Below are 24276 nucleotides of genomic sequence, written 5' to 3' on the forward strand. Positions count from 1 at the left end.
CGGAGTGGCCAGGAGTGCCCAGGCGAGCGCAGGCTGCGGGCCACCGCGGTCCCAGGGGACAGCGAGGCTCTCCTGGGACTGCCGAACCCGCTGCCGCGCCTGCCGGGCACGCCGTGGGGTTCCTCGATGACCCCTCCTGCCGGGCACGGGGGTCCCAGCAAGCGCCGGCCAAGGCGTTGGAGCAGGATGGGCGTGGAGACAATGGACGGACAGACGGACAGGGCTGTGGATGGAGACTTTGCGGCCGAATGGCTGCTTCTTCTTGGCTTCTGGGTTTCTAGTTAAAAAGGCCGAGGGGAGCCGAGGGGAGGAGACGGGGCAGGCCCGTGCCCCAGCCCGCTGTGCGTGTCGCTCCCCGCGCCGCGAGGATGGCTGGGCTGGAGCGTCCTCGAGTCTCTGAACTGGCGGGGCAGGCGCGGAGCAGCTGCCGCGGGGGCTGCGTGCCGGGTTCGAGCATGACCCCACCCGACCGCCTGCCCCGAAATCCGAGGCCGTCGCTCTTGTCCGTGTCCCACCGTGGCGAGGAGCAAGGTCCCCTAGATGTGTCTCTCCGCTGGTGCTCGCAGGGAGAAGGGCAGCTCTCCGGAGGGCTTTGGTAGCTCAGGTTGTACATCCAGACGTCGGTTAGCAGGTGAAGTCCTCAAAGGTGCCCCGGGCCGGGTGATGAGGTAGGATGTTGGCTGCGTACGTCATGCCTGCCGGGTGGCCCCGTATGCTTTCACAGGGATTCTGCGGGGCAGAAGATGGACGGGACGCTGGGGTCACTGGTTTCACCCAGAGCCCCGCAGAGAGCGAGACCTGTCTGCCCACAGCATCTCCGCCTGGTGCCTCTGCTCCTTTCCCAAGTGCCCCCCAAAACGGTGACCCCCCACCCCACGACACATCTGGGGCAGCCTCCGAGCTGCAAGAGGGGACCAGCAGCTCCCGTGGCATGTCCGGCACTTACATGGCGTTTCACGTCGTCCATGCTCAGCGCGACGCCCTTGTCCGTGTTGTTCCTCTTGTGGTTCTTGCGGCACTTGCCCCGCCGGCACAGCCGGTGCTTTATCACCTGCGAGAGGCGGATTTCAGCACCGTGGGGGCTCATGGGCGGCTCTTCCCCATGTCCCACATGAGCGTTTTGGTGCTCCAGGATAACCTGGGACGCCTCGCAGCCGTGGGATGGCAGACACTCACCTCATAGGCGTAGTCGAACAGCTCCAGTACTGTGAGGATACTGGCCCCGATGAACAGCCCCATCTGCCCTCCAATGTCACCTGCAGAGGAGAGGGAAGCCATCAGGGCGGCGCGAGTCCGGCGTCCGGTGGCAGAGGGAGCAGAGAAAGGGCAGAACTCATCACTGCTGTGACTGGTGCCTGGCCACGGCAGTGGAGTGCCCTGCTCTGCATCCACGCTGTCGGCACATCCCGGTGCCTCGGGAACAGGGCGGTGGTGCACGGGGAGACCACCTTGTTGGAGGATGCTGGCTGGGTGCTCCGCAGGGCCCCCAGCACAGCCACCAACACTCACCCAGCAAGCCGGCCACCTCGTACGCCTTCTTCTGCTCGATCGTCTCGTAGTTCAGGGCTTCAAAGAAGATATCCAGCACCAGGATGTTCTCCCTGTGCAGGACATAAGCGGCATCAGGCTGGTATTTGGGAGGGAGGGGCAAGATGCCGCCCCATCGCCGTGGCCGCAGCACGTTACCCGATGTACTGCTCCGACTTGTTGTACTTCTTGGCCAGGTACTTGGCGGAGGCCTTGCTGGGGATCTTCACCATGGAGAGCTCTTTGCCGTAGCGGGTCACGTTGCAAGGCATCTCGCAGACGCAGTACTCGTTGTCCTTCTCCACCAGGAAATCTGGGCAGGGAGAGAGGGGGACGGAGAGATGGAGAAACCCAACACCCCCCGCTCAGTCCCAGAGGGCCGGGCAGCCTCACCTAAGGCCGGATCCGCGCACTCCTTGTACTGCTCCGGGGTGCAGTAAGGGGCATCGCCTGGAGGGGAGAGAACGCAAGTTCACGCTGGGACCGTGTCTGCGGGCTGAGCCCGGCGGGCGCCGGACCCTGCCGCGCGCGGGCTCACCTGGCATGTGCACCATGCGGCAGTTGCAGTTCTCCACCAGGTAGCGGGTCTCGCAGTCGATGCGGCAGGCGGTGATGCTGTAGGTGTCGTAAAACTCCGAGTCGCCCGCCACGGCCTTGCAGTCGCCCCAGGGAGGTGGCAGGTAGATGAGCTGGGAGGGGGCAGAAGCCGGGAGTGAGGAGAGAAGCCCACCGGCCCCTGGCATGGCGGGGGGACAGACCTCGCTGCGTCGGTCCCCAGGGCCGGGTCCCCCTCTCCGTCCGACATGGAGGCAGGGGACAGGGGCACGGGGAGGAGGCTCAGCGTCCCGCAGCAGGTCTGGCCCACAGTGCAGGGTGGGAGGGAGCCTCCCAGACCCCTCCAGTCCCTACCCGCTGCTCCTGGCAGGACACGAAGGTCTGGAAGCCAGGAGCCACCCCGAAGCCCAGCTGGTCGATCAGCGGGGGCTCGTCCTGGCTGTGGATCTGCACCTTGATCCCGGCTTCAAACGAGGTCTCATCTGCGGCAGAGAGAAGCGGGGTGAGCATGGCACTGTGCCCCGCTCTGCAGGGCTGCGCCGAGCCTGCTGCAAGAGGGACCTCTTCTCCTGTCTCCCACCCTTCCCCTGGGGGAATTCATTCGTTCACGTGTCCATCCATCTGTCCACCCCTTTGCCACACCATGTCCTTGTCCCCTCCGCCTCTGACCCTCCCGCTCCAGCACCCGGGGAGAGCAGCGGGGAAAGTGTTTGCCTCTATTTATAAACAAGTGATGTCTGCTTGTCTAAAGCGATGGGGAGTTGCCATGGCGAAGAGCAAAGACAAGGAGGAAAAAGGAAAGAAAAGGACCCGAAGTGATGAGAAACGGAAGGAGGGAAGAGGAGGGAGCCTGAGGGACGTGGACCTGTGGGGTCTGGAGCTGGGAAGGGGCTGGGAAGTACCCCAGGAGCTGCCGGTGACCGAGCGGACCAGCTGGCAGAGCCGCTGAGGCAGTGGGTTACCTGTTTCCCCCCACACTGGCAGGTACTCGTCCTGCTGAATGTCCAGCATGATCTCCAGGCCATTGCCGGTGCCCCCCTTCATGGTGATGAGCCGGGGCTTCCCGTCCTGCCCCGCGTTGAAGGTGTAGCACTTCCCATAGCGGGTGAAGACCTGCAGGAGAAGACATGGGGCTGAGGCTGGGCACCAAACTGCTGCCGGCACCACAGCACGGAGCCGGGAGGGCATCACCAGCCCCGAAACACAGCCGTCCCCAGCCTGGGGGCACGATCCAAGCCAGGCTCCAGCCCTACGGGGTGTCTCTTACTGTTGGGACTGCCTGTCTTTGCCCCGGTAGAGGAGGAGACGTTCCCCAGCAAGGCACAGGGATGGCATGGGCTCGGAGGAGACACCTTGCAGATTTACAGCACCTCGACCCCGCAGACCCCACGGCAGCCCCAGCTCCCCGAGACGGCGGCACTCAGCCCTACGCCTGCACCAGCGCCTCCTCCAAGCCCTCCTCCATGATGGGAGGGATCCTGAACCCCGCATCCCTCCTCGGCCGTTCCAGCCAACGCCCCCGGCAGCCGGCGTGTCTCCATGCTGCTGAGCTGCTGCCAGCCCGGGCAAGGGGCATGCGAGGCCAGTGGGCTGCACGCTGCATGGTGCCCCATGCGGTGGTGATGCCAGGATGGAGGTGCCAGGCACCTCCTCTGCAAGCACAGCCCTGGGGCTGCTCTCCGTGTCCTGCCAGCGGGTCTCCGCAGCCGGTGCCGTCCCCAACTCCAGCGAGACGCCCGGGTGCCAGCGGACGGGGCTGAAATATCAGCCTGTCCCTGAGCGCCGCCTGCCATGCCTGAACCGACACGATGCCGGCCGGAGCTGCTCCCCGTGCCTGGCTGCCTTGGGGCTACTCACCGCCGCGAAGTCGCCAGGGCCGCACTGCTTGCCCCGGTAGCTGCAGCTCAGCAGCATGTCCTCCAGCTGGTGGCAAGTGCGGTTAAAAAACCCGTACAAATTTAGGGGCTCGTCCTCATCCCCGGGACCGGGCTGGGCTGGGGTGAAGCCCAGCTCCATGCCGGGCTCGTAGTTGACCAGGGGGGCCAGGTAGAGCAGGTCCTCGTGGCTGAGCTGTGAGACCCGCACACGGTTGATGTTGCAGAAGGTGACGGCGGGGAAGGTCATCTCGGGGCTGTCCTCCTCGCCGAGCAGCGTGACGTGGTGGTACTCCAGGTAGTAGACGATGCGGTCGGCCACCTGGTAGAGGAAGACGGAGAGGGAGAGGAGGAAGGCCAGCGCCCAGAGCGCCTGCCGAGCGCCCAGGCTGCCCTCCACAAAGATGTGGCTCAGCCCGTGCAGCGTGCAGCTGCTGGCAAAGGCCACGAAGTCCGTGGCTGCCCCCGCGTCCTCCTCCTCCTCTTCATCCTCCTCCTGCCCATACAGGAACTCGTCTGCTCCATCCTCTCCCCTCCCGGTGGCTGCAGCATCTCTTGGTCTTTCCTCGCTGGAGAAGGAGACGGTGCAGAATATCTGGAGAGGCATTGTCCAGCGTGGGGGTCCCAGCTGCAGTCTGGAGGTCCCGGCTCCGGCGTGGGGGTCCTGGCCCCCGCCCTGCCACAGCCTGGGGGTCTTCGACGGTGGGTCGGATCCTCGGGGTGTGGATGAGAGGGGCTGGGGGAGAGCAGGGAAGGAGGAAGCGGCAAGTTTCAGAGAAGAGAAACGGAGAAGGGAAAAGGAGCGAGAGGCGAGCGGGAGTGAGGGAGAGGAGCAGAGGGATGCTCAGAGGGGACGGAGAGAGGAGGGTATATCAGGAGCAGGGAGGAGGAGAGGAGGAGCGAGGGGCGGTTCTGCGGGCTCCCCAGGTCCCCCGGGACCGGCCGGCTGCGGCTGGCAGGACGGAGGAGAGACATCGCCGGCTCCAGAAGCACCAGACGTGCTTCTGGAGGTGTTGGGAGCTCCTGGTGCTGCCTGGGGGGCCTGAGGGGCTGCCAGGTCCGGCGAACACGGGTGTGCACGGGTGTGCGTGCAGGCACCCGCCGTGCTGCGTACCCACACCGCATCCTCCATCCTCACTGCGGGGCAGCACGGCCCTGGCAGCCCGACCGGCTGCTCCGGCCAGGCCCTCCCCGCCGGGTGCCAGGCTGTTTCCGGAGCCGCCATATGCCAGGCTCTCGGGCTCTTCATCGGGGCAGCTGGAGCCAGAGGTTTTCCCAAAATGCCTGTGACATCGTCCTGCTGCAGCGCCCGCCCAAGTGGTGCCGGCGAGGGCGGAAGGATGCTGTGGTGTCCCCAAGCTCTTGCGGTGCTCATCCTGCCCTGGCAGCACCCGTCCCTGCGGGCTCATCTCCCCGTGCCGCCGGGCAGCGGCACGTGCACGGGAGGATCCGGCAAAGGCGATGTCCGGAGCGGTGCGAGGTCCGTCCTCCTCCAAGCCAGGGCTGTTTCTGGCAGGATTTGGGCGCTGCCATGGTTCAGGTGACGATTCCTCCTGCAGAGCGCAGGCAGCGCACGGTGCGTCACCTCGTGCTCTGGGTCCCCACGGGGCACGGGGAGCCACCACTTCCCGCGGGGACGGCGCCCGGGCCTCGTGCTGCTGAGCCGGCTGGGGCTGGGGGTCCTGGGGAGGCAGCCCCGACGTGGGGTGGTGGGATGGGGCCGGCAGCCGGGCTGGCTGCCGGGAGCAAAGGCATCTCCTCCCTGCAGCCCTGCAGCAGCACAGCCCCTTCTTGCGGTTTGCTTTTTTCCTGCACTCAGCACTTCATAAAAGCATCCGATGCAACCACAGAGCAATCTCCAGCCCCATCCCAGCACCGCAGCCGCCATCGCTGGCCCAAGGGGAAGGGGAGCATCTAAATACGGCAGCGCTTTGATGCGCAAGAGCTGGAGGGGTGGTTTTGGCCGATGCCCGGGTGCGATGAGCATGCCCCAGTCCGCTGGTTCGGCTGCTGTGCTTCCTTCCCCGCATGCACCACAGGGCCCCCGGTCCCTGAGCACTTCCCGGCTCGTGGACACGGGCACCACCAAACCGGGTGGACAAATGCAACCAGGAAACTTGTACAAATCTGATCTGATACTGGTGCGAAGTTATCTGCTCTCCCCGAGCAAGTGATGCCGGTGCAATGGGCAGGGCATGCACTGGGGACCCCGGGCAGGGCAGGCTCAGCCGGGTCAACGAGAGGTTATGACGGATGATGTGACAGCGGGTTGTCCCTCAAGGGTCCGTTCTGGGGCTCCCTAAGCTCGATATTCCCAATAGGGCCCTTGTGTAAGAGGGACGCTGGCAGTTGCCACAAAGCTGGGGATGCTGTCAGCGCCTGGGAGAAAGGGTGGGTGACCTTGGGGACGAGCACCAGAGCCACGGGATGAAATTTCATAAAGCTGAGAGCAAGGTCGCACCTTTTGGGAGCAACCCAGAGAGTCTGAGCTGGAAACTCATCCTGGAAAATGGGACCAGGGAGGCGGATTGGGTGGCTGGGAGCCACCATGCCATGGGGACCAGGTCACACCCCGGCCCTTTGCCTTTGACGGAGATGAGCTGCAGCTGCGCCATGAGCAGGGCTGGGCTATAAAGGCATCAGGGCTTCACCTGGGAGGGGGTTTGGGGGCATTGGGCTGGCTCAGCCATGTGGGAGCAAGCTGGGAGCAAGCTGGGAGCAAGCTGGGAGCAAGCTGGGAGCAAGCTGGGCTGATCACGCACAGACTGGTACTAGAGGATGCTTTTGGCAGGGAGCGAGCAGGTACGAGCTGGCGGGGTCGGGGTGGCATTTCTGGTGTTCCCCAGCTCCGGGACAGGGAGTTTCTGTGCAACATCTGTAGGAGGGAGAGGAGAAGAAGGAAAACAGCCCTGGCAGGTGAGCGGTGCTGCCCGGGGCCCCGTGGGTCAGTCCCTGATGGTGCGAGCGAGGGGCTGATCCAGTCCCATGGCACGGGGAGGTTTAATGTGTCTTCTTGGAAGCAACTGCAGCAGGGAGAGGGAGATGCTGTAATGAAAACACTCCATCATCGGCTGGGGCCATTAACCTGCCTTGCTCGGCTTAAACAGCTTGCGGAGAGTGCCAGGGCCGGTTCCCAGCAGCCGTGCGGGGCGGCGAGGATGAGCGCTGCCCTGGCTCCGGTTACAGCGCCTGTCCCAGAGCTGACACTCGAGCCGGGGGGAAGGTGAGCGGGGACAGTCACAGCCCGGAGCACGGTGCCACCAGCACTCAGAGGAGCGTGTCCTGACTCCACGACTGGGGACAAACTGCGGCCGTGTCCCCAGGTTGCAGGCAAGGGGGGTGCCGTCCTGGTTTGTGTAAGTTTTGGAGATGCTGGAGGAGTCCTTGGGCTCGTTCCAGCTCCTCCCTCACCAGGAGTTATTTTTACCCTCTCTCAGGTAAAGCTTTGGCGGGGGAGAGGGATGGGGGATGCTATAATTAGCCGTGACATCAGCCCCCGTGGCGGCGCGTGCTGGGATGATGCCGCCACACCCCGACCCACCGCTGGGGACCAGGGATGCTCGATGCCCTCCTCCCTGCCGCAGCGAGGGACGCGGGATGGTGGAAATAGCCTGGTTTTTCCTGGCTCTGGCATGGTGTTTGGCCGCTGTCCCGGGGCAGTTTGGCCCCGCTCGCTGCTTTGCAGCTCGTCACAGGCCGGGGAAAGGAGGTTCCCCGGAGCGGGGGAGCACGGAGGCGGCGGCGGGGGAAGCAGGAGGGGGATTTGACGGCAGCAACAGCACATTTCACAGCCTGTCACGCTTTAATGGCAGAGGAGATCAAAGCCGGGATGGAGTTATTCATAGAGATAAACCAATCCCCGAGGAGGCGAGGAGCAAACAACATTGCAAGCTCTGTTATCCCAGGCCTGCAAGCGGCAGCCCAGCCCCGGGGAGGCTGTCGCAGAAAGCGCCCCGGCAGCTGGACCCGCTCGGTTTTGTAACGGGCCGCGGCGCGTCCCTGCCAGGGACCGAGCTGCCTGCATCGTCCCTGGGGGTGCCCGGAGATCGGAGCTGACCGGTGGGAAGGGATGGGATGAGGTGCAAGCCCACAGCAGCCAGGAGCAGGGTTTGGGGGATGGATTTTTGATGGGGCAGATGGGCACCCTGCAGCTGTGCTGTCCCGCTCCCGTGATGCAGCCGCGTGCATTGCACTGGAGGGGAGAAAAATCAGGTTTGCAACGTGCCTTGGACCATGCAGGTGCTTTCCAGCTCCCGGAGCTGCCCAGATGTTGGTGGTGGCACCGGCAGTGCCTCCATCGCTGCTCTGGGCAGGATGAGCCGCTTCAAGACAGCTCCGCGGCTGCAGATCCCCTCCCCGACCCTGGGGAGAGGCAGAGTCGGGGCAGCCAAGCAAGGTGGGATTGCCCGGGCAGCCGGGATCTCTGCCGGGACTAATCCTGCCACCCCTTATCAGATGCTGCCACCTTGCCTCTGCTCACTCCACCAGCCAAGCCGGGCGCAGCTTGTGTTATCCGGCCCTTTATCCCCCAGATTAGACGCTTCGCAGTGGATTAGCATGTCACATTCTAATGCAGAAAAATTGATGATTAAAAAGGAGTTTTTCCCCTGTAGTATTCCCCACCTCCGCCTCCTCTCCACCCCGTCCCCACGGGCCCAGGCAGCCCAGCCCCAGCCGTGGGGACCGGTGAAGCCGCGGCGCTGGGCGATGCGGGAGCCCCGTCCCTGGCTCGTGCAGGGGACGGGAAACCAAAGGTCCCTTTTTGGGACCGTGCAGGGCTGGCGCGCTCGGTCCCGGCTGCAGGGGCAGGGTGGAGGGGTCGGGTGCTCCGGGCCCCTGTGCCATCCTGCCCCGGGTTGTTGGCCGCAGACCCAGCACCTGCAGCACAGGGCTTTAATAAAAAGCACGATACGGTGAGTAATGTGTTAAGTGGACTTCATTATGGACCCGGGGCCTCCCTGGCTCCCGTTGTTCCATATGATTTCATATCAGATGAGCCTTATCTCCTCTCCAAACGCTTCCATTTAAACTCCATTAATCTTTCAAAGCTTCCCTGGGCCAGCGCTGCCGAGCGCTTCCCAGCCAGCCCAGCCGGGTGCTGGTGCTGCTGCCCCGGCACAGAGGCACCTGTGGCCCCGCTGGCTCGGGGTCCCCGGGGCGCTCAGCCGGGGCCCCCGCAGCTCCGCGGGCGGTCGAGCGTGTACCTGCGGCCGGGCCCTTCGCCGTGCATCCGCTGTGATGGCTCCCACAGCCACCTTATCCTTCTTGCAGGGATCTGTTTAGGCTCCTATAATTGAAACGGTTTGTAATGCTGAGAGCTTTCTGGGTGAGTTTCCCGTCGGCGGTGCCCCTTCGGGCCATGGAGGGGACACGGGACTGTGCCGGTTCCTGCTGTGCCGGGATGCGGAGGATGCTGCTGAGGTGCCGCTAATTCCCGGGCGGCTGGGATTGTTCTCCGTGGACACTTATCCCAGTGCCTTTCCGTGTTTTCTGCCGATCACGAATTACCCATAAGAAGGTTGCAATTTTCTCCGACATCCTTCACAATTGCTTAGACAGCTCATGCAAGCAGATTCAAGCTGATGGTTTTATTGGTGGGGCGAAAAAAAAATTGTATTCCTATCTGGTTTTCTTGCTGTGTTCGCTCGCTCTGGCTCTGCACGCATCACGGTTTTCAAATCTAATCTAATCCAAGCGGGGTGGTTACACAGCCCCCGCGTGGGCTGCTCTGGACGGGTCTCCCTGTCGCTTTACTGGGCCATGAGGCTGCCGGGAGAGCAAGGAGCGGGGGGCTTAAAATCCCTGACAAACCGGAGGGTGAGTGGGGAGCACCCTGCCCCAGCGCCGCCCCGTGCCCCATCTCTGTCCTCGCGGTGAGAGCCTGGATGCAAAAGCACCAAACCTTCCGTACAGCGAAAAAAAAGTCCAAAAAAATAAATAAAAGGTTATAATATCCAAGTGTCAGGGCCCGTATAAATAAATAAGAGCCTGAGATGGTGAGGAGCTTCTTCAGTCACGGTTGTTGCAGGAATTGCAGTGATGCCTGCTGCTTAGAGAGCCCTGGCTCTGGCCAAACTCTCTGCAGGCGATAAAACAAAGGCGTCTATAAAAAGCCAGATAAATTAAAACCGAGGCAAAAGGCCACGAGACAGTTAATTTTCCAGATCTCCCTGTGGAGATCTGTGCCTCCTGCGGGGCTCTGCACGCTCGGGGGACCTGCCTCCCTCCGTCCCGGCTTCTCCCCACTTGATGTCGGAGGGAGAGAGGGAAAATGGCACCAGGAGGTTTCCTGGGCAGATTCCTTGAAATCCCCCCAGTCGGCAAAGGCGCCGTGCGCCTCGCTGCCGCTCAGCCTGGGCCTCGGATAAAGACCGAAGGGAGATTAAGGGGGAATAATTTAGAAAAGTACCCTGTGCTGGCGGTGGTCCAGGGCTGCATTTCCAGCCTGCGGCTCCCTTGGGGGCTGGCATCCGTGGGGCACACGTGCCCCGGGTACCCCGTCCGCAGCCGTGACATCCTTGCCTCCGTTGTGGCCGGGCAGCACTTGAAAGCCTCCTCATCTCTTCCAGCAGCCACAGATGCCATTAAAGCTTATTAATAATAATTAATAATTCATTTGTTAATGATTCTTCATGTGCAAAGGCATCACAAGAGGAGCAGGAATGGCCTGAAGTGCATCTGCGCTCTTGATGCGACACCTCGGGGTGGGCAAGGTGCTTTGGGTGGGCGTGACACCTCGGGGTGTGCATGGTATATCTGGGTGCGCAAAGCGGTTTGGGCGCGCACGACACCTCCGGGTGTGCACAGCGCTCCTGTGCGGGCGGTGCTGCTGCGCACTGTGGCTCTGGCACGGCTCTGCTCGCTGCTGGGGCTGGACATTGCCTCTGGGCAGGGCCAGGGACTAAGTGGCCCCCGGCTGGGTCTGATCCCGATCCTGCACGTCCTTCTCTCTCCTTTCCTAATCGCCTGCCGGGGCGGGCGGGAGCGATGTTGTTCAGTGCTTAGAGGTTCGACGCGCTAAATGATTTACCTGCTCCATTGCAGAGCCGCTAATGAAGCGGCTGCGAGGCACAGGCACGCGTCAGCCTCCCACCGTGCCGTGCCCAGCGCCGATGTCCTCAGCCCGCTTGTTCCTCACCCTCTTCTGCGCCGGCTCGGCCAAGATCATGGTGGGTTCGGTGGCGCGCAGAAACGGCGCGGGGGTCGCATCGCGGCATCGCTGTCCTGCCGCAGAATGAGTGTGAAATGCAACTGGCTTCAAACAAGGCTTGCCATCTCCACGTTAGCGTCAGCACGGGGTGGGCAAGGCCACGAGCAGCCGAGGGATCCCCGATCCTTCCGTCTGCACCCCACGAGCGGTCGAGCCTGGAAAAGCTTGGATGACGCTGGGGAAAGGAGGCAGCCGAGGAGCAACGCTCGCTGGTGTCTCTGCTCCGCGCCCGAGGGCTAAACGGCTCACGGCTGCTTTCTGGATGATTTGCTTTGAGCAAAAAACCATGATACTCGAAAGCCTCCGAGCTGCAGATGAGCTGACAGAGTCGGGGCGCTCCCGACCCACTGCGCTTCTGGGAGAGCCGAGTCACCGCCAGCAAACGGCTGCGGTCCCAGCCGCGGCTGCGGCCCCGTGCGTGGCTGCTCCTCTGCTCCATCACCTCCAATTATTTTGCACCAGGCAGCCCATGTCGCGCCGGGTTTGCTTCGTTCATCTGGAAAACGATGCAACCTCTGGGGTCAAACGATGCTGTCGTTCGACAGCAGAGAGAGACCGATGCAGAGAGGGAGCCCAGCCGGGAGTTTGCAGCTGATGCAGGTGGGGATGACGCAGCCGGGCCCCGGGGAGAACCGCCGGGACGCTGGAGGTGAATCGCCACTCAGAAATAACAAATACATGTGAGCAGTTTCAAATGCTTATAAGTTATTTAGGAGCCCATGTGCCGCTTTGAAAGTGATTTACATAAATCACTTGAATGTCTTACAGAATTTGTAAACGTGCCGGCTCCGTCGGGCACCGTGGTGGGAGCTGCCGGGGCTCGGCGTGCCGCCGGGACCGGCCCCAAACCAGGAGGAAGATGCCATTTGGGGCCAGTGGCCGTCCCTGCCGCCCACGCGTGGTCCCCAGGTTGTTTTTCCAGAGCCAGATGGGCCCATGCGGTTTGTTTATTAACTCTCCAAAGCTCCAGGAAATATCTGGGTATCGGTAACTCCTGCGCCCGGTCTCTCCAGCTGTGTTGGAGATGCTTTTCACTTCGGCTCTGTGATTATCCACTAACGCTGCGCCGCGGGGGAGCTCCGCTCACCGGGGGGCTCCCGGGCTCGTGACTGCCGCAGCTCCGCGTGGGGCCATGGGGTGCCGTGGGCCGGACGCCTGGGCCCACCGGTGGGTGCTGGGGCGTGGGTGCCGTGGGGCTGAGGGTCGAGGTAGAGCAGGGAGACCAGCAGCATCCCCTGGCTGAGTACCCCGGGACCAGCAGCCTGAGCGTGCCCCATTGCACCCCTCCCTCCGAGCTCCCACGGGCGCTGCAGGACACCCTGGCACCCACCAGCGGGGCAGGTTTGAACGACACGAGGCTTTTTTTGCAGGAGGAAAGGCCACGGTGCCCCTGGGGTGGCAGGAGCTGGCCCCCAACGCACACCAGCTGGAGTGCAGGGGGTTCCGAGGGGTGCAGAGAGGCTTTGGGGGTGCAGAGGGGCACGCGTTGGGGTTTAGCAGGGTATGGGGGGCACAGCAGGATCTAGTGGGGTCCAGTGGGCTTCACCAAGGTGCAGTGGGGTTCAGAAGGGCGGTGGGGAGGCTCAGCAGGGTGCAACGGGGTGCAGTGGGGTAAAATAAGATGCCGCTGGATTCGTTCTCCACCGCAGCAGCTCCTGCATTGCTCCGGAGATGGGAGGAAGGAGGAGAGGAGGAGTGTGGTCGGGGTTGCCAGGGCTGCTCCAGACCTTTCCTGTTCCCTCCCTTGCTCTTCCTCCGTGCACACGGTATTTCCAGGGCAGACGATGCAGAATCCAATGCAAAAGGCAGCGGCATGATCTCCATGTCAAACTCAATTCTCCCTAGTGCCAGCTCAGCCCCGGAGCCTCATGGAAATGGTCCAGAGGTCTTAATCCTCTGCAGTTTATCGAGGATGTCCCGTGCGCTCTGCCCCAGGGCTCCCAGCTCCCATGCCAGGCTCAGCCGCCGTGCCCTGAAGCAGGACGGTGACAAGGAGTTGGGGACGTGGCTCTCCCCCGGGATGGGCTCGTGGGGTGTGAGAAGGAAAAGCTGCAAAAGCACATTGGACCGCACCATGCACGGCTGCTCACATCGCCCCGGCTGCACCGACCCCCGAAAAGTGGCTTCACGAGCGTGGGGCACCGTGCCGAGGTTTAATGTTGGTTTTACGTGGGGCAGCCCCAATTCCTGTCCCACGGGGGTGGAGAGGAAGCTTATCCTCTGGGTTTCTCCTTTTTCCCTGGGATGGAAAGAGAATTAATGGGGTTTAGAGCCCAGAGAGAGGACTCCTGGGCCCTTCCCTTGCTGGGCGAGGAGCAGATCCACGGGGGATGAGCAGGGCTGCAGGGGCCCTTTGCCGGCGCGGGGAGCGAGAGGAAACGCAAGCTGGGAGCTGGCGGGGCCGCGCGTTCCCGCAGAGGAGCGAGAGCTCGAACTTATAAATAATGAAGTAGCAAGCGTGAAACATTGATCTGTGCTGCTAATGAGCATGTCGGGGAGCGCAGTCCCGAAACGGAGGTGACAGCGAAGGCGATTCCCCCTTCCCCGCAAAGGGGAGCCGGGCGGCCGCCCCGTGTCCCACCCGTGGGCGCGAGGCTCTGGGCACAGCCCCGGTGATGGGGACATCCTGAGGGGGGTCAGGACTTGCCCCTCAGCCTTGTGTTTGCCCCTCCGGGCTTTAAGGCCATGCCAGGGTTTTGGGGCTGCACCTCCCTGTGCGTCCTCCTGCCCGTCCTGGATGGCTGCAGTGGGGGAGCTTTGGGGGTGCCAGACACCTCCATGGTGCTGGAGGGGCTGTGAAGAGCCAGGGCAGAGCTGGGGTGGGCCAATTGTTTCCCCCTGGATCTTCTTAGAGGGTTCAATCCCCCGTACGGGATGAGTCCAAGCCCCGTCAGCTCCACCTCTGTCCCTGGAGCATCCCTGCATCCCGCTCACGGCTGCTGCTGGGGAGCACCCTGCGGTGCACCGGCCAGGGCGGGTGGAGATGGAGGGGGATGAACAATGCCGGGGACCCCCTGATGTGGCCTGGTGATGACGCAGGATGAAAGCGGAGGTGGGAACAGCCCGTATAATCCCAGGATGGGCTTCCCCACAGCGTCCGGTGCGAGCCCTGTGTGCCGGGGGATCCTGTCCTGGCTGCAGGGCGATGCCGTGCGCTGGAGCAAGGGGGGCTGAGACCCAGCCCACAGCCCCCCGGGGATGCTGCTGGGTGGGCGCATCACGGGGGGCACACGGGCAGTGCTCCCAGCACGTGGGGGGGCCCTGGGCTGCTGCGGCTGCCCCCCGGCGATGCTCTCCCACCATCTGACAGTGCAAGGGGGAACACGGGCAGGAGGCAGCTCCTGCCACCTCATTGTCACCCCGGATACCTCAGTTACAGCACCCCCTCATTTGCATTCGCCGCGTCTCCCCCGAGCCCTCCCTTCTGCCGGGGACAGATAACGCGGCAGCCGTGCCGTGTCGGGGCCGCGGTGCTGGCGGCAGAGCCGCGGCTCTTCCCATCGCCTCCTGCGCCGGCCAGCATCAGCATGCAGCCAGCATCGCCCGGGCGGCCACTCGCCCCCCGGCTGTCCCCACCGCCCCCCGGCTGTCCCCACCGCCCCCCGGCTGTCCCCACCGGCCCCCCGGCTGTCCCCACCGGCCATGGCACTGAAGTTAAATGGCTGCAAAGGGGACAGGCGCAGGGCGAGGACCGACATGCATCCCTGCCTGCATGCAGGCAGCTCCCCCCAGCCTGTGGGGTCTGAGCAGCCCAAAAATCCTCCCTGGCAAGGCCCCTCTCCGGACACAGCACCTCCTCTATATCAGCGAGAGGAGAGGGGCAGCGCTGGCTGCAAACGCACCCGCTCCGGGCATCCCACTAGCCCGGACGGTGCAAAGGGCTTCCTGAAATGCAGAGGTGACCACAGCCCCTCACGGGGCGGTGGGACGCCCACCGGGGCCCCGTGGGCCGGGGGATGATGGTGCATCACCGGGTGATGGTCCCCAGCACCCACCAGCCTCGACCGGTGCCACCAGGCCCAGAGCAGCACCCAGCCTGGCTCAGCCCGGGGGGATGCGGTCCGAGCGGGGAGGAGGGAGCAGCGAGGCGGCAGGAATGAACCTGTCAAACAAACCCCTCCAAAAGCTTCTGCGAGTCCCGGGACCCCCGCGCAGGGACAGGGCAAAGGTTTCCCAAACGGCTCAGCAAGACGGGGCGGCTGCCGGGACCCCACGAGCCGGCAGCCCCAGCCCCAGCCCCGCCACGCACAGACCCGCCGCTGCAAGGCTGCAAGGGGAATCCAAAGAGCAACATAAATATAGCACAGAGCCAGCTTTTTCTAATCAAATCCATTAAATCATCCCAACCTGCTTGCAAGGAATAATCCAGGCAGGAATAACAAACCAGCTGCGAGTCTATTTTGCTTTTGCCGGTTGGAGGGGATGCAGAAAGCAGAGTATTTGGACCCCGACAGATGAAGGCGGGGAGCCGGGATGAGGGTCCCTGAGGATGCTTCGGCGCAGAAAACACGACCGTGCACCGGGAAGAGCCCGGCGTTGAAACCGGCCGGTGGCCACGCGCAGGCTGGGACCCGGCCCCACTGGAGAGGATCCAGCCCCCTCCGGGCTGCAACTTGCCTCCATTTAACAAATAAAACGCCTGACGGTTGACAACAGAGAACTGCTCTACGTAAAGAGCCTATCAAGGGAATTTAATGCAGATGATTAAAATCACCCGAATTGTGCTGGGACCTGGGCAGCAGCTCCGCGGACGCCCAGCCGGTGCCTTGGCGTGCTCGGCGGCTTTGTCCTCGCTCGGGTGGGATGCGAGTGGGACATCCCTAGGCTGGGGACGAGGACGGGGACCCCGAACAACGCAGAGTCGCACGCTTCACGCTGGAGCCAGCTCGGGAACAGCCACCCCGGCTGCCGAATTTATTAGGCAGCACCCGAATAGCCGGCACTGTTTAATTCCCAGCTGGACGGGGGAGAGGCAGCCGCAGGGGGATAAAGGCTTTATTGTGCGCTGGATCCGTGCACCAGCGCGAGATGCAACCTCCGTGGCGGGGCACAACGCCGTGCCGTGCCACCGGGACCTGCTTTCCCCGAGGGATTGCGGGGCTCCCTCGGGTCCCCGCCGGCCATCGCCGCGGCTCTCCCTGCTTTTCCACTGGTGCCTCCTCACAGCGCGGCAGTTTCCAGTGTGAGGTTTCCAGCCCGGCATGCACAACCCTGCCTTGCAGAGCCCAAGTGATCCCGGGGAGCTTTGCCGACGCGGGAGCACCCGTGTAGCCGCATGGAGCAGCACGCGCTCCTGGGGAGCACCCGGACCTCTAAAACCCAGCAGCATCCTCTGGCATCCCCTTAATGAAGATGCTGCCGGTCCTTTCCGAGCTGAAAGGAAGCAGGAGTGGCTGCAGGCGGACAAACACCCTCCTTGCGTGGGGGAAACGCGGCGCTGGGCCGGGGCCGCGGGGGCACTCACCACTTTGAAGTCTTCGGGGGTGCACTGCTCCCCGCGGAAGAAGCAGGACAGCAGCATCTCCCGGATGTCGTGGCCAGCCCGGTCATAAAACTCCAGCATGTTGAAAGGTTTGGGCTTGAAGTTTCGGAAGTTTGCCTTGTCCTGCAGGATTTCCAGCTGCTTCTCATCGGCCGTCTGGGTGTCTGGGATCTCGTATCTTAAGGGAAAGAGCAGGCAGAAGCTCAGGCCTGATCACGGCGGCTGCTCCCACCAGCAAAAGCCATTTGGGCTTCACTTTTGCCCCGACCCCGGCACAGGCTCAGCAAAGTCGCAGGCACCCCCACATGGCATTTTCAGAGCCTTCAACAGCACAAAGTGGCCCAGAGGCAGGTGAGAGGCGGCAGGAGGGTGGGTGAGGAGGAGAAGGCGGGCAGCAGCAGTGGCCACCTACCAAACCCATCTCACTTGCCCCAGAGCTGGTCCCGCAGCACCGGCCCTGGTTGAGGCCAGCCCAGCCGCCTGCCCCGTGCCTTTGGTGGCACCACGGCTGCAGGCGGTGGCCTCGCCGGGATGTGGGCTGAGTGTGCTGGGTCTCAGCCCGCGCTCTCCTGGCTGCAAACCCCTCCCTGGGGCACGAGTGGGGGCAGCGGTGAAGCCCCTTGGCAAACGGCATGGGCAGGGAGGTGCCTTGCTGCCGGCACCAGGCTCATGGCAACGGCCTGGCAGCACCAAGGAGCCGCTGCAGCCATGGGGATGGGCTGAGGAGGGTGGGCGAGGGGCTTCCGCGTGAAGCCTGCCACCGCAGAGCCCCACGGCCCAAGGAATGGCACCGACCTCCGGTCCTGGTGCATGGGTGATGCTCAGCGACTTCACCTGCTGGCATCCCCAGCCTCGCTGCACGTGTCAGGCACCCAGGACACGGTGCTGGAGCCATGCCGCTGGATCCGCCCCGCAGGCACCCCAGGGTGGCCCTGGCCTTGCTGCACGGGCCACGCGCTGGGGTCGGGAGCCATGCGTGCCGGATCCGTCCAGGGCAGCCCAGCGCGGGAGCAGTAGTGGGACCTGGCGGCTCTTGGCTGCCGGTGTTGCCGCACAGTGGCCGCATCCAGCTGCAGAGCTGAACTAACTCAGGACCCGCTTCCTCATGGAGACTGAGGAGATGCCGCCCACGCCAGTCATGGAGCGCACGTCCCCAGCACGTGGTGTGGCGGCTGGGGCCACGCGCGGTGGCCTGCCCTGGCGCGTGGAGATGTCACCTGAGGCCACCTCAAAGCACCGGCACCCACCTGTTATTGAGCAGGGCGAGGAGCTCGCCGGCGTGGTACAGGTCGTTCTTGGTCACCCGGCTGAAACGAAACTCGTTGAGGTTGCAGAAGGTGACGGCGGGGAAGGTGAGCCTGGTGGCCGCCACCTCGTCCAGTTTGGTGACGTGGGGGTAGAGGAAGTAGTACTGGATGCGGTTGGTGCAGACGAGGGCGAGCAGCGCCAGCGAGCCCAGGAAGCACAGCGCCCAGACCACGCGCTTCAGCGACAGCCGCTCGTACGAGAAGATGTGCGAGAGCCCGTGGAGGGTGGAGCTGCTGGCGAAGGCCTGGATGCTCACCGGCTGCCCGCTGTCCACCTCCTCCTCGTCCACCTTCAGGTCCATCATGGTCCGCGCCGGCACCCCGGGGTGGCCACTCTGCCGAGAAGGGAGCCCGTGGGTGCTCGGTGCCGCGGCAAAATTGTGGGTGCTGCCGCTGCCCGGCCTGCAGCACCCCCGCGCAGGGACGCTGGGGATGCGCCCGGCAGCCCTCGCGTGGGGCAGATGCTTTGCTGTGCCCTGCTCTTCCCCCCAAGCCTATATGTATATATATACACACACACACATGTATATATATATATTTATTTGGGTGCAGCCTCTTGCATTTCCTCCCCTCCCACCTCCTTTCTGCCCTCCCCATCCCGTGGCAGGACTGGGGTGCCGTGCCCCCCCAGCACCCCGCTGTATCCACCCCTCCCCTCCCACCTGCCCCCCCTCCCCGGTCCCCCTCCGCCTCCCCCAAATGGCACCGGCGCATCGACAAATAGATGAAGGAATCGAGGATGCAAACCTGGAATCAGGGCCGGCGGCCGCGGCCAGAGCTGGGCTCGTTCTGCTCCGCGACGGTGGCTGCCGCTGCGACGCGGGTGCCGGGGCTGGGACGAGCCTCCCTCCACCTCTCGCTGCTGGGTGGGAAGACGGGAGCGGGAGACGCGCAGGCACGGAGGGTGCGAGAGGCACCGAGCCCGGCAGCGGCAGGCGAACCGGAAAAGAAAGAGGGGAATAAAAATAGCCTCGGCGGTACCTTGGTGCAAGCGTGGGAGCGGGGATGCGCCGGGGCCTCGCTCAGCACCGTGCAGGGGGACCGGAGGCGACCATCGCCGGAGAGGAGGCAGCTGCCGGGTGCGAGGAGAAAAGAGGGGGAGAAGGAAGGAGAGCAGGAGGCTGCTTCCCTGCCAAACACATGGATACCTCCCCCTGTGGCTATCTGGGAGCTGGTGATTTCTTCAGATGCATAATCCGCATGAAGTCATTGTCTGTGCGCTGGTGGGGCTGGAGGCCGCGGAGGGGTGCCGCAGGCCGGTGGGCAGCGAGGAGGAGGAGGAGGAGGAGGAGGAGGAGGAGGAGGAGGAGGAGGGAGAGGCGGAGGAGCGGGGCGCTCCAGCGACTGCAGGCTGCTGGCAGGGGCTGTTGGTGCTGCTGGCGTGTGCATGTGGGTAACGTGTGCGTGTGCGTGTGCGTGCGTGTGCCGCTCCCATCCCCCAGCGCCTGCCAGCGATGCTCCGGCTCCTTGCTCCGCCGGAGCCCCCCCAGTGCCCCCATGCAGCCCTGACCCTCCCTGCCACGGCCTCCACTGCCCTCGCAGGCTCACCCATGGGTGGCCCCAGCACCGGGGTGGGTGCTCCGACACCATTGGGTCGGTCCTTTTCGGGAGGACCGAAGGCGGACGCCTTCCAGCCCTTTCCGGCCGCCTGCACCCTGCCTCCCGCATCTGTCCCGGGCTCGCCGGGTGCAGCCCCGCTCCTCGCTGCCTGCCGGCATGGTCCCCGGCACGATGCTTGCCACGATGGGGACAAGACCCTGCCGGAGGTGCTGGGCTCCTGCCCCGCACAAGACGTGCTGCCCCTTCCCCAGCTCTTTGTCTTCTGCCATTTACAGAGTCATCAGAAAGGTGCCGTTGTCCCCAGGGTGCTCCTCGCTGCCCGGGGCAGGAGGCACTGGGTGCTGGGTGCTCTCCTCCTCCCAGGGCAGAGCAAGAGGGTCGCACAGTGCTGCCCAGCTTCCCCCCAGCACCACTGCACCCGCAACCCTGCTTCACCTCCGTCTGCCCCGGAGAGCGGGGTGCCCTCATCGCCCGAGCCGAGCTGGGGGATGCGCACCCCGCTGCAGACCTCTGCCCGGCAGCAGCGCAGGGAGCTGAGGCTGCAGCAGGCGCCTGCCCACTGGTCCCAGTAAGGTGACTGCAGTCAAATGGAAAAGTATGTTTCAATGTCCTTTACAGGTGTGATGTTGGAAAGGGACAGCCAGACCCCAGGGTCATCCCGACAAGCTGTGTCCCTGCCCAAAGGTGCCTTCCCAGCGCGACGTCCCTGCCTGAACCGCGGCTAATGGGAACACAGGCAGTTTGGGGTACTGCAGGGTCAGGCATGGCCCTGTCCCCAGGTCCCCCCAGTATCTTGGACACACTCGGTTTGGTCCTTTTCTGGAGCATCCTCTCCCAAACTGGGTCCTTACCCGAGCAGGAACCAGGGTTTTGCAGTGGAACCTGCTCGGGGACATCTGGGGGGGACAGAGATTGGGCCCAGGGACACCCCCATGAACCAGTGCCCCCCCCTTGCTCGCACAGGGACGACCCTGCCAGTGCTTGGAAACGTGGCTGCAAGGCTGGGAGAGCGGCGTTTGCATTTCCAGTTGGCACCAGCTCTGCCTTTCCCTTCCCCGCTCCATTCTGCAGCGAGTCGGCATTGCTCCTTGCCTGGACGACAACTGCCTGCTGACAGCCGCCCCTCCATCAGGGCTCTGATAGAAGCCCGGAGAAGGATGTGCTGCTTGGATAAGGGATAAGAACATTTAAAAAGGGGTTGTTTTTTTCCTCTCCCCCCTCCCTTTTTTTTTTCTTCCAGATGAGAAGTTATTCTCTGCAGAGGTTTTATTGACAGTAAATCCACCAGCAGCGGCAAGGCTGCACGCAGGGAGGGATGGGGTTTCGGGCCGGAGGGGATGCAAGCCCGTGGACATACTTGCAAGCCCTTGCTTTCCACCGCACAAGAAACCCCAATGAAGTGGCTCTGCATCTCCAAGCCACCCTGGCTGGAAAGCGTGTTTCCTGGGGGCCTTGGGGGGCCGGCGGGGTCCCCGAACGCCCAGGACCCTTTCCTGCAGGATCTGGGGAGGAGGCGAGCGGTCGAAGGAAACTTCCTTGCCGCTGGCCCCCGGCCAGGAAGGATGCAGCTGCATCCTTGGAGTCGAGTGGAGCGTGGGGAGCGCGAGCATTTCCGCGTTATTTTTTGGGGGAGCCACGTGAGGGTTGTGTTAATTCCTTCTGGGAGAGGCAGCGGGGCCAGCTGAGGGCTGTGGGGTGGGTAAGGAGCTAACAATTAGCCCCAGATGATAATTGATAACAGCAAGACACCAGGCACCAAGGCTTAAAGGTGGGTAGCCAAGGGTGGGCTGGGACCTGAGAGAGATGGGCAGTGGGGTGTGAGGAGGAGAAGGAGAAGGAGAAGGAGAAGGAGGTGGTGGGCTGCTGTGGCAATATCCTTCTTGTGCAAAATGGGTGCTCAGCCCCAGCTCAGATCCAGCAGCCAGGGCTCCCCTCAGGCATGCCCACAAATCCAATTAGCGTGAAAAAAGTAATTAAGGAAAGGTGCTGCAGTGCTGAGGCTCCCAGCGCAGGCTCCAGCAGACAGGCAGGCACCGGCGTGTCTTGGGAACACCTTGGGAGCTTGGGCCAAGGGATAGCTCTATTTTTCTCACATTCCGAGCAATGTTTGTCCCTGCTCCATCATGCACACCTCTGTTACGGAAACAAACTTTCATCCTGCTTCTTGGAAGAGCATCCCCAGGGCAAGAGCATCCCCAGGGCAAGGATGGGTTTGCAAGGATAGGTAAGAGATGCTTTTCCATGCTTTTTGGGGGTTATGTCCTGCTATCGCTCCCTCTATCAAGGCAGCCCTGGCTTGCAAATTGCTTCTTTATCTGCACCCGCTGCCAGCTGCTGTACAGGAGGGAATTTAATTCATAATGGTCTATTAAGTACTGAGGGTGCTGGAGGTGCCAGGCACTGCCGCTTCCCTTCCCAGGGTGTGACCGTTCCGGGGGTGACTGGCCCTGCAATCTCCAGGATTGCACTGTGTATTTAAGGTGAGAGATTTAATTAAAAAGCCACCAGTGTGGCATGCCACAAAGCCCTTTCTGCTTGCTGCTGGGGCCCCGGAGGCAGCGCTTTGGTGTTCAGCTGCTCCTTGGGAGGACGGTGCCGTGGCTCGCCCTGCGCTGTGAGCCTGGCGTTGCTCTAACCCTTGATGTCAGCGGGATTTGCAAAGCTGGTGCAATGTCTGGCCTCGCAGCCCTTTCTGTCACCCCATCCCATCCAGGCCAGAAGCTTTGGGGGAGAGGAGGAAAAAATCAAGCCCCCTTCGAACCTGGGCTGAGTGACATGTAAAATATCTTCACAGCCCATCTCTGCTAATGGGTTGCAAATTGCTTCCATCAGCTCCGGTATTACAGATTGCTCATCTGAAATTGCTTCCAGGAGCCCATTTTGGGGCCAAACACTTCCTAGCTTGGGGAAATAACCATCAGCATCATTAGCAACAGTAAATTGTATTCAAATGAGGCACCGTGGGGCCTTACTAGGACTTTTTACATGTGCCTTCCTCACTGGTGGGGTAGCTCCAGGATTAGGGTGCTGTTGCATCCGCATGGGGCTGGGTACCGCTTCTCCCAGCCCCAAAAGCCAGTCCCCGCTGGCCGTCCCCATCGCTCCCAGCTGCTCCTCGAGGCATTGCTTTGCTCCAGCTCTGAACCAAGAGCAGCTCCGTTGCCTCCACATAGGCCCTGGTAGAGGTCCAGGGCTTCCTAATTCATGAGGACATCGTTAATTATCTGCTGGAAGCCAAAGCCTCGGCATCTTGGTGAGACTAACGAGGCTATTAGCAGAGCTGCTTCTTGCCGTTGCTGGCGCTGGCTGGCCCACAGCACGTTGCTGTCCTGGGTCAGCAAACGGAGGAAGAGGTAAGCCTTGTGTTGCATCTTTTGGCTCCTGATTGCTCTTGCCGTTTAAACCATGCCTGACCATTTCTGAGACCTTTCCAAAGGAAACCCCCATATCTAAATCCCAAGAAACGAGAACCCAGCACAAGCAGCTCAGTGACACCGAGGGATTTCTAAACCAAGCACGCCCCTGTCGCCCAAGTGGCGGTAGACGCGAAGGGTCAAAGACAGCCTGGGTGGAGGGTCGAGGCACAGCACCCGGAGCTGCTGCTCGCAGGAGCTACCAGTGGGGTTATCCTGAGTAAAAATGCAACTGTTTAAAATCAGCAGTTTGCCTGCCTCCCCGCTCCGAGCTGCTGGGTCACTCGCCCCCGTGCAGAGTGTCTCCATCTGATTTATGCCGTGTTGTGCTGTGCTCTCGCTTGCACCCGCTTGGCTCTCCCGGCGCGAGGAGCAGCCAGTCCATTAAACACTGAGTCATCCTCAGCGGCATTTAATTTTGTGAGGGGCAGCAGTTTGGATAATTAAAGGCCTCCATGGCCAAAGCTGGCGGCTGTGGAGAGCAGGGCTGACGGGGAAGGCGAGAACACCCGGCAGCACCGATTAATCGGCTGCCACCGCCACGGCGGCGAGGCCCCGGCAGAGAGGTGGTTCCTCTCTCCCACCCTGCCCTCTCCCCCTTGTGTTTTGGGGTGTTTTTAACCTTTTCCTGCCTCAGACGAGGGCTTCCTTGGTCAGGTGAGTGCAATGATGCTTGTACTATTTCTGCCCGGATTAACCACATCCTGAGGGGATCTCCCGTGGGCAGATATGCTATCTGGAGGCCTTGGCTTATTAAAAGGACAAGCTGTTCGGGGAGCTGGTAATAAAGCCATGAAAGCTTTTATGAACCAGAGTTGAAGGCACTAATATCGCTGTGCTCCGCGTGGGTGAGAAATTAGACAAGAGTTCCTCCATGCTGATGGTTTTTTTTTCCTCCCCCCTATTCATCTTTCTCAACAATTATCTTTTATTTTGATATCTTTCTATTTAAACCTTCAGAACCGCGCTCGGGATAAAAAGGAGGCTGAATAGCTTAACAACCAGGCACCTTGCAGCGCAGGTGTGGGGGACCTGGAGACACGGGGAGCGAGGGGGAAGGTGGCTCGGGCTCTCCTGGGGTGTCAGCAGCAGGAACCGTCCCCAAGGGCCAGGAGACAAACTCCCCGGGGCCCGTCTCCTGCAGGAAGGCAGGTACTTCTCCTCACCAGCAGCCTCGGGAAGAGCCGTATCGCTGTGTCTATGTTACACCGACATTGCACACCTGGGTCTGAATATCTGGGATTTCCTCCTCTTGCTGCTCATCACCCTGGGATCTGGGTGCTCCTCACCCGCTTCGGGGCTGCCGTGTTTTTTACAGTCCCTTCAGGGCTGTTTCTACTCTTTTGCC

At 62.6% G+C, this 24276-nt stretch overlaps 1 protein-coding gene across 3 annotated transcripts; it reads right to left on the reverse strand.

Annotated features, from left to right (window-relative positions):
- Window positions 1–624: 624 nt before the first annotated feature.
- Window positions 625–18260, reverse strand: ASIC1 (acid sensing ion channel subunit 1). Of its 3 annotated transcripts, XM_075133979.1 has the most exons (15): window positions 17896–18257; window positions 16631–16826; window positions 16288–16322; window positions 14344–14370; window positions 11371–11382; window positions 10173–10191; window positions 3045–3195; window positions 2437–2564; window positions 2066–2216; window positions 1921–1977; window positions 1687–1840; window positions 1510–1601; window positions 1177–1256; window positions 947–1051; window positions 625–729 (listed from the first exon to the last, which is right to left on the reverse strand). In XM_075133979.1, exons 1-15 carry the CDS (start codon window positions 18255–18257, stop codon window positions 625–627), a joined length of 1674 nt encoding a protein of 557 aa, XP_074990080.1. The 3 variants fall into 3 exon arrangements, with proteins under 3 accessions (XP_074990080.1, XP_074990081.1, XP_074990079.1); XM_075133980.1 differs by lacking the exons at window positions 10173–10191; window positions 11371–11382; window positions 14344–14370; window positions 16288–16322 and having other exon boundaries at window positions 17896–18260; XM_075133978.1 differs by lacking the exons at window positions 10173–10191; window positions 11371–11382; window positions 14344–14370; window positions 16288–16322 and having other exon boundaries at window positions 1414–1601.
- Window positions 18261–24276: the final 6016 nt, after the last annotated feature.

This window comes from Calonectris borealis, chromosome 30 (genome assembly GCF_964195595.1).
Source record: "Calonectris borealis chromosome 30, bCalBor7.hap1.2, whole genome shotgun sequence".
NCBI classification, from domain to species: Eukaryota; Metazoa; Chordata; class Aves; order Procellariiformes; family Procellariidae; genus Calonectris; species Calonectris borealis.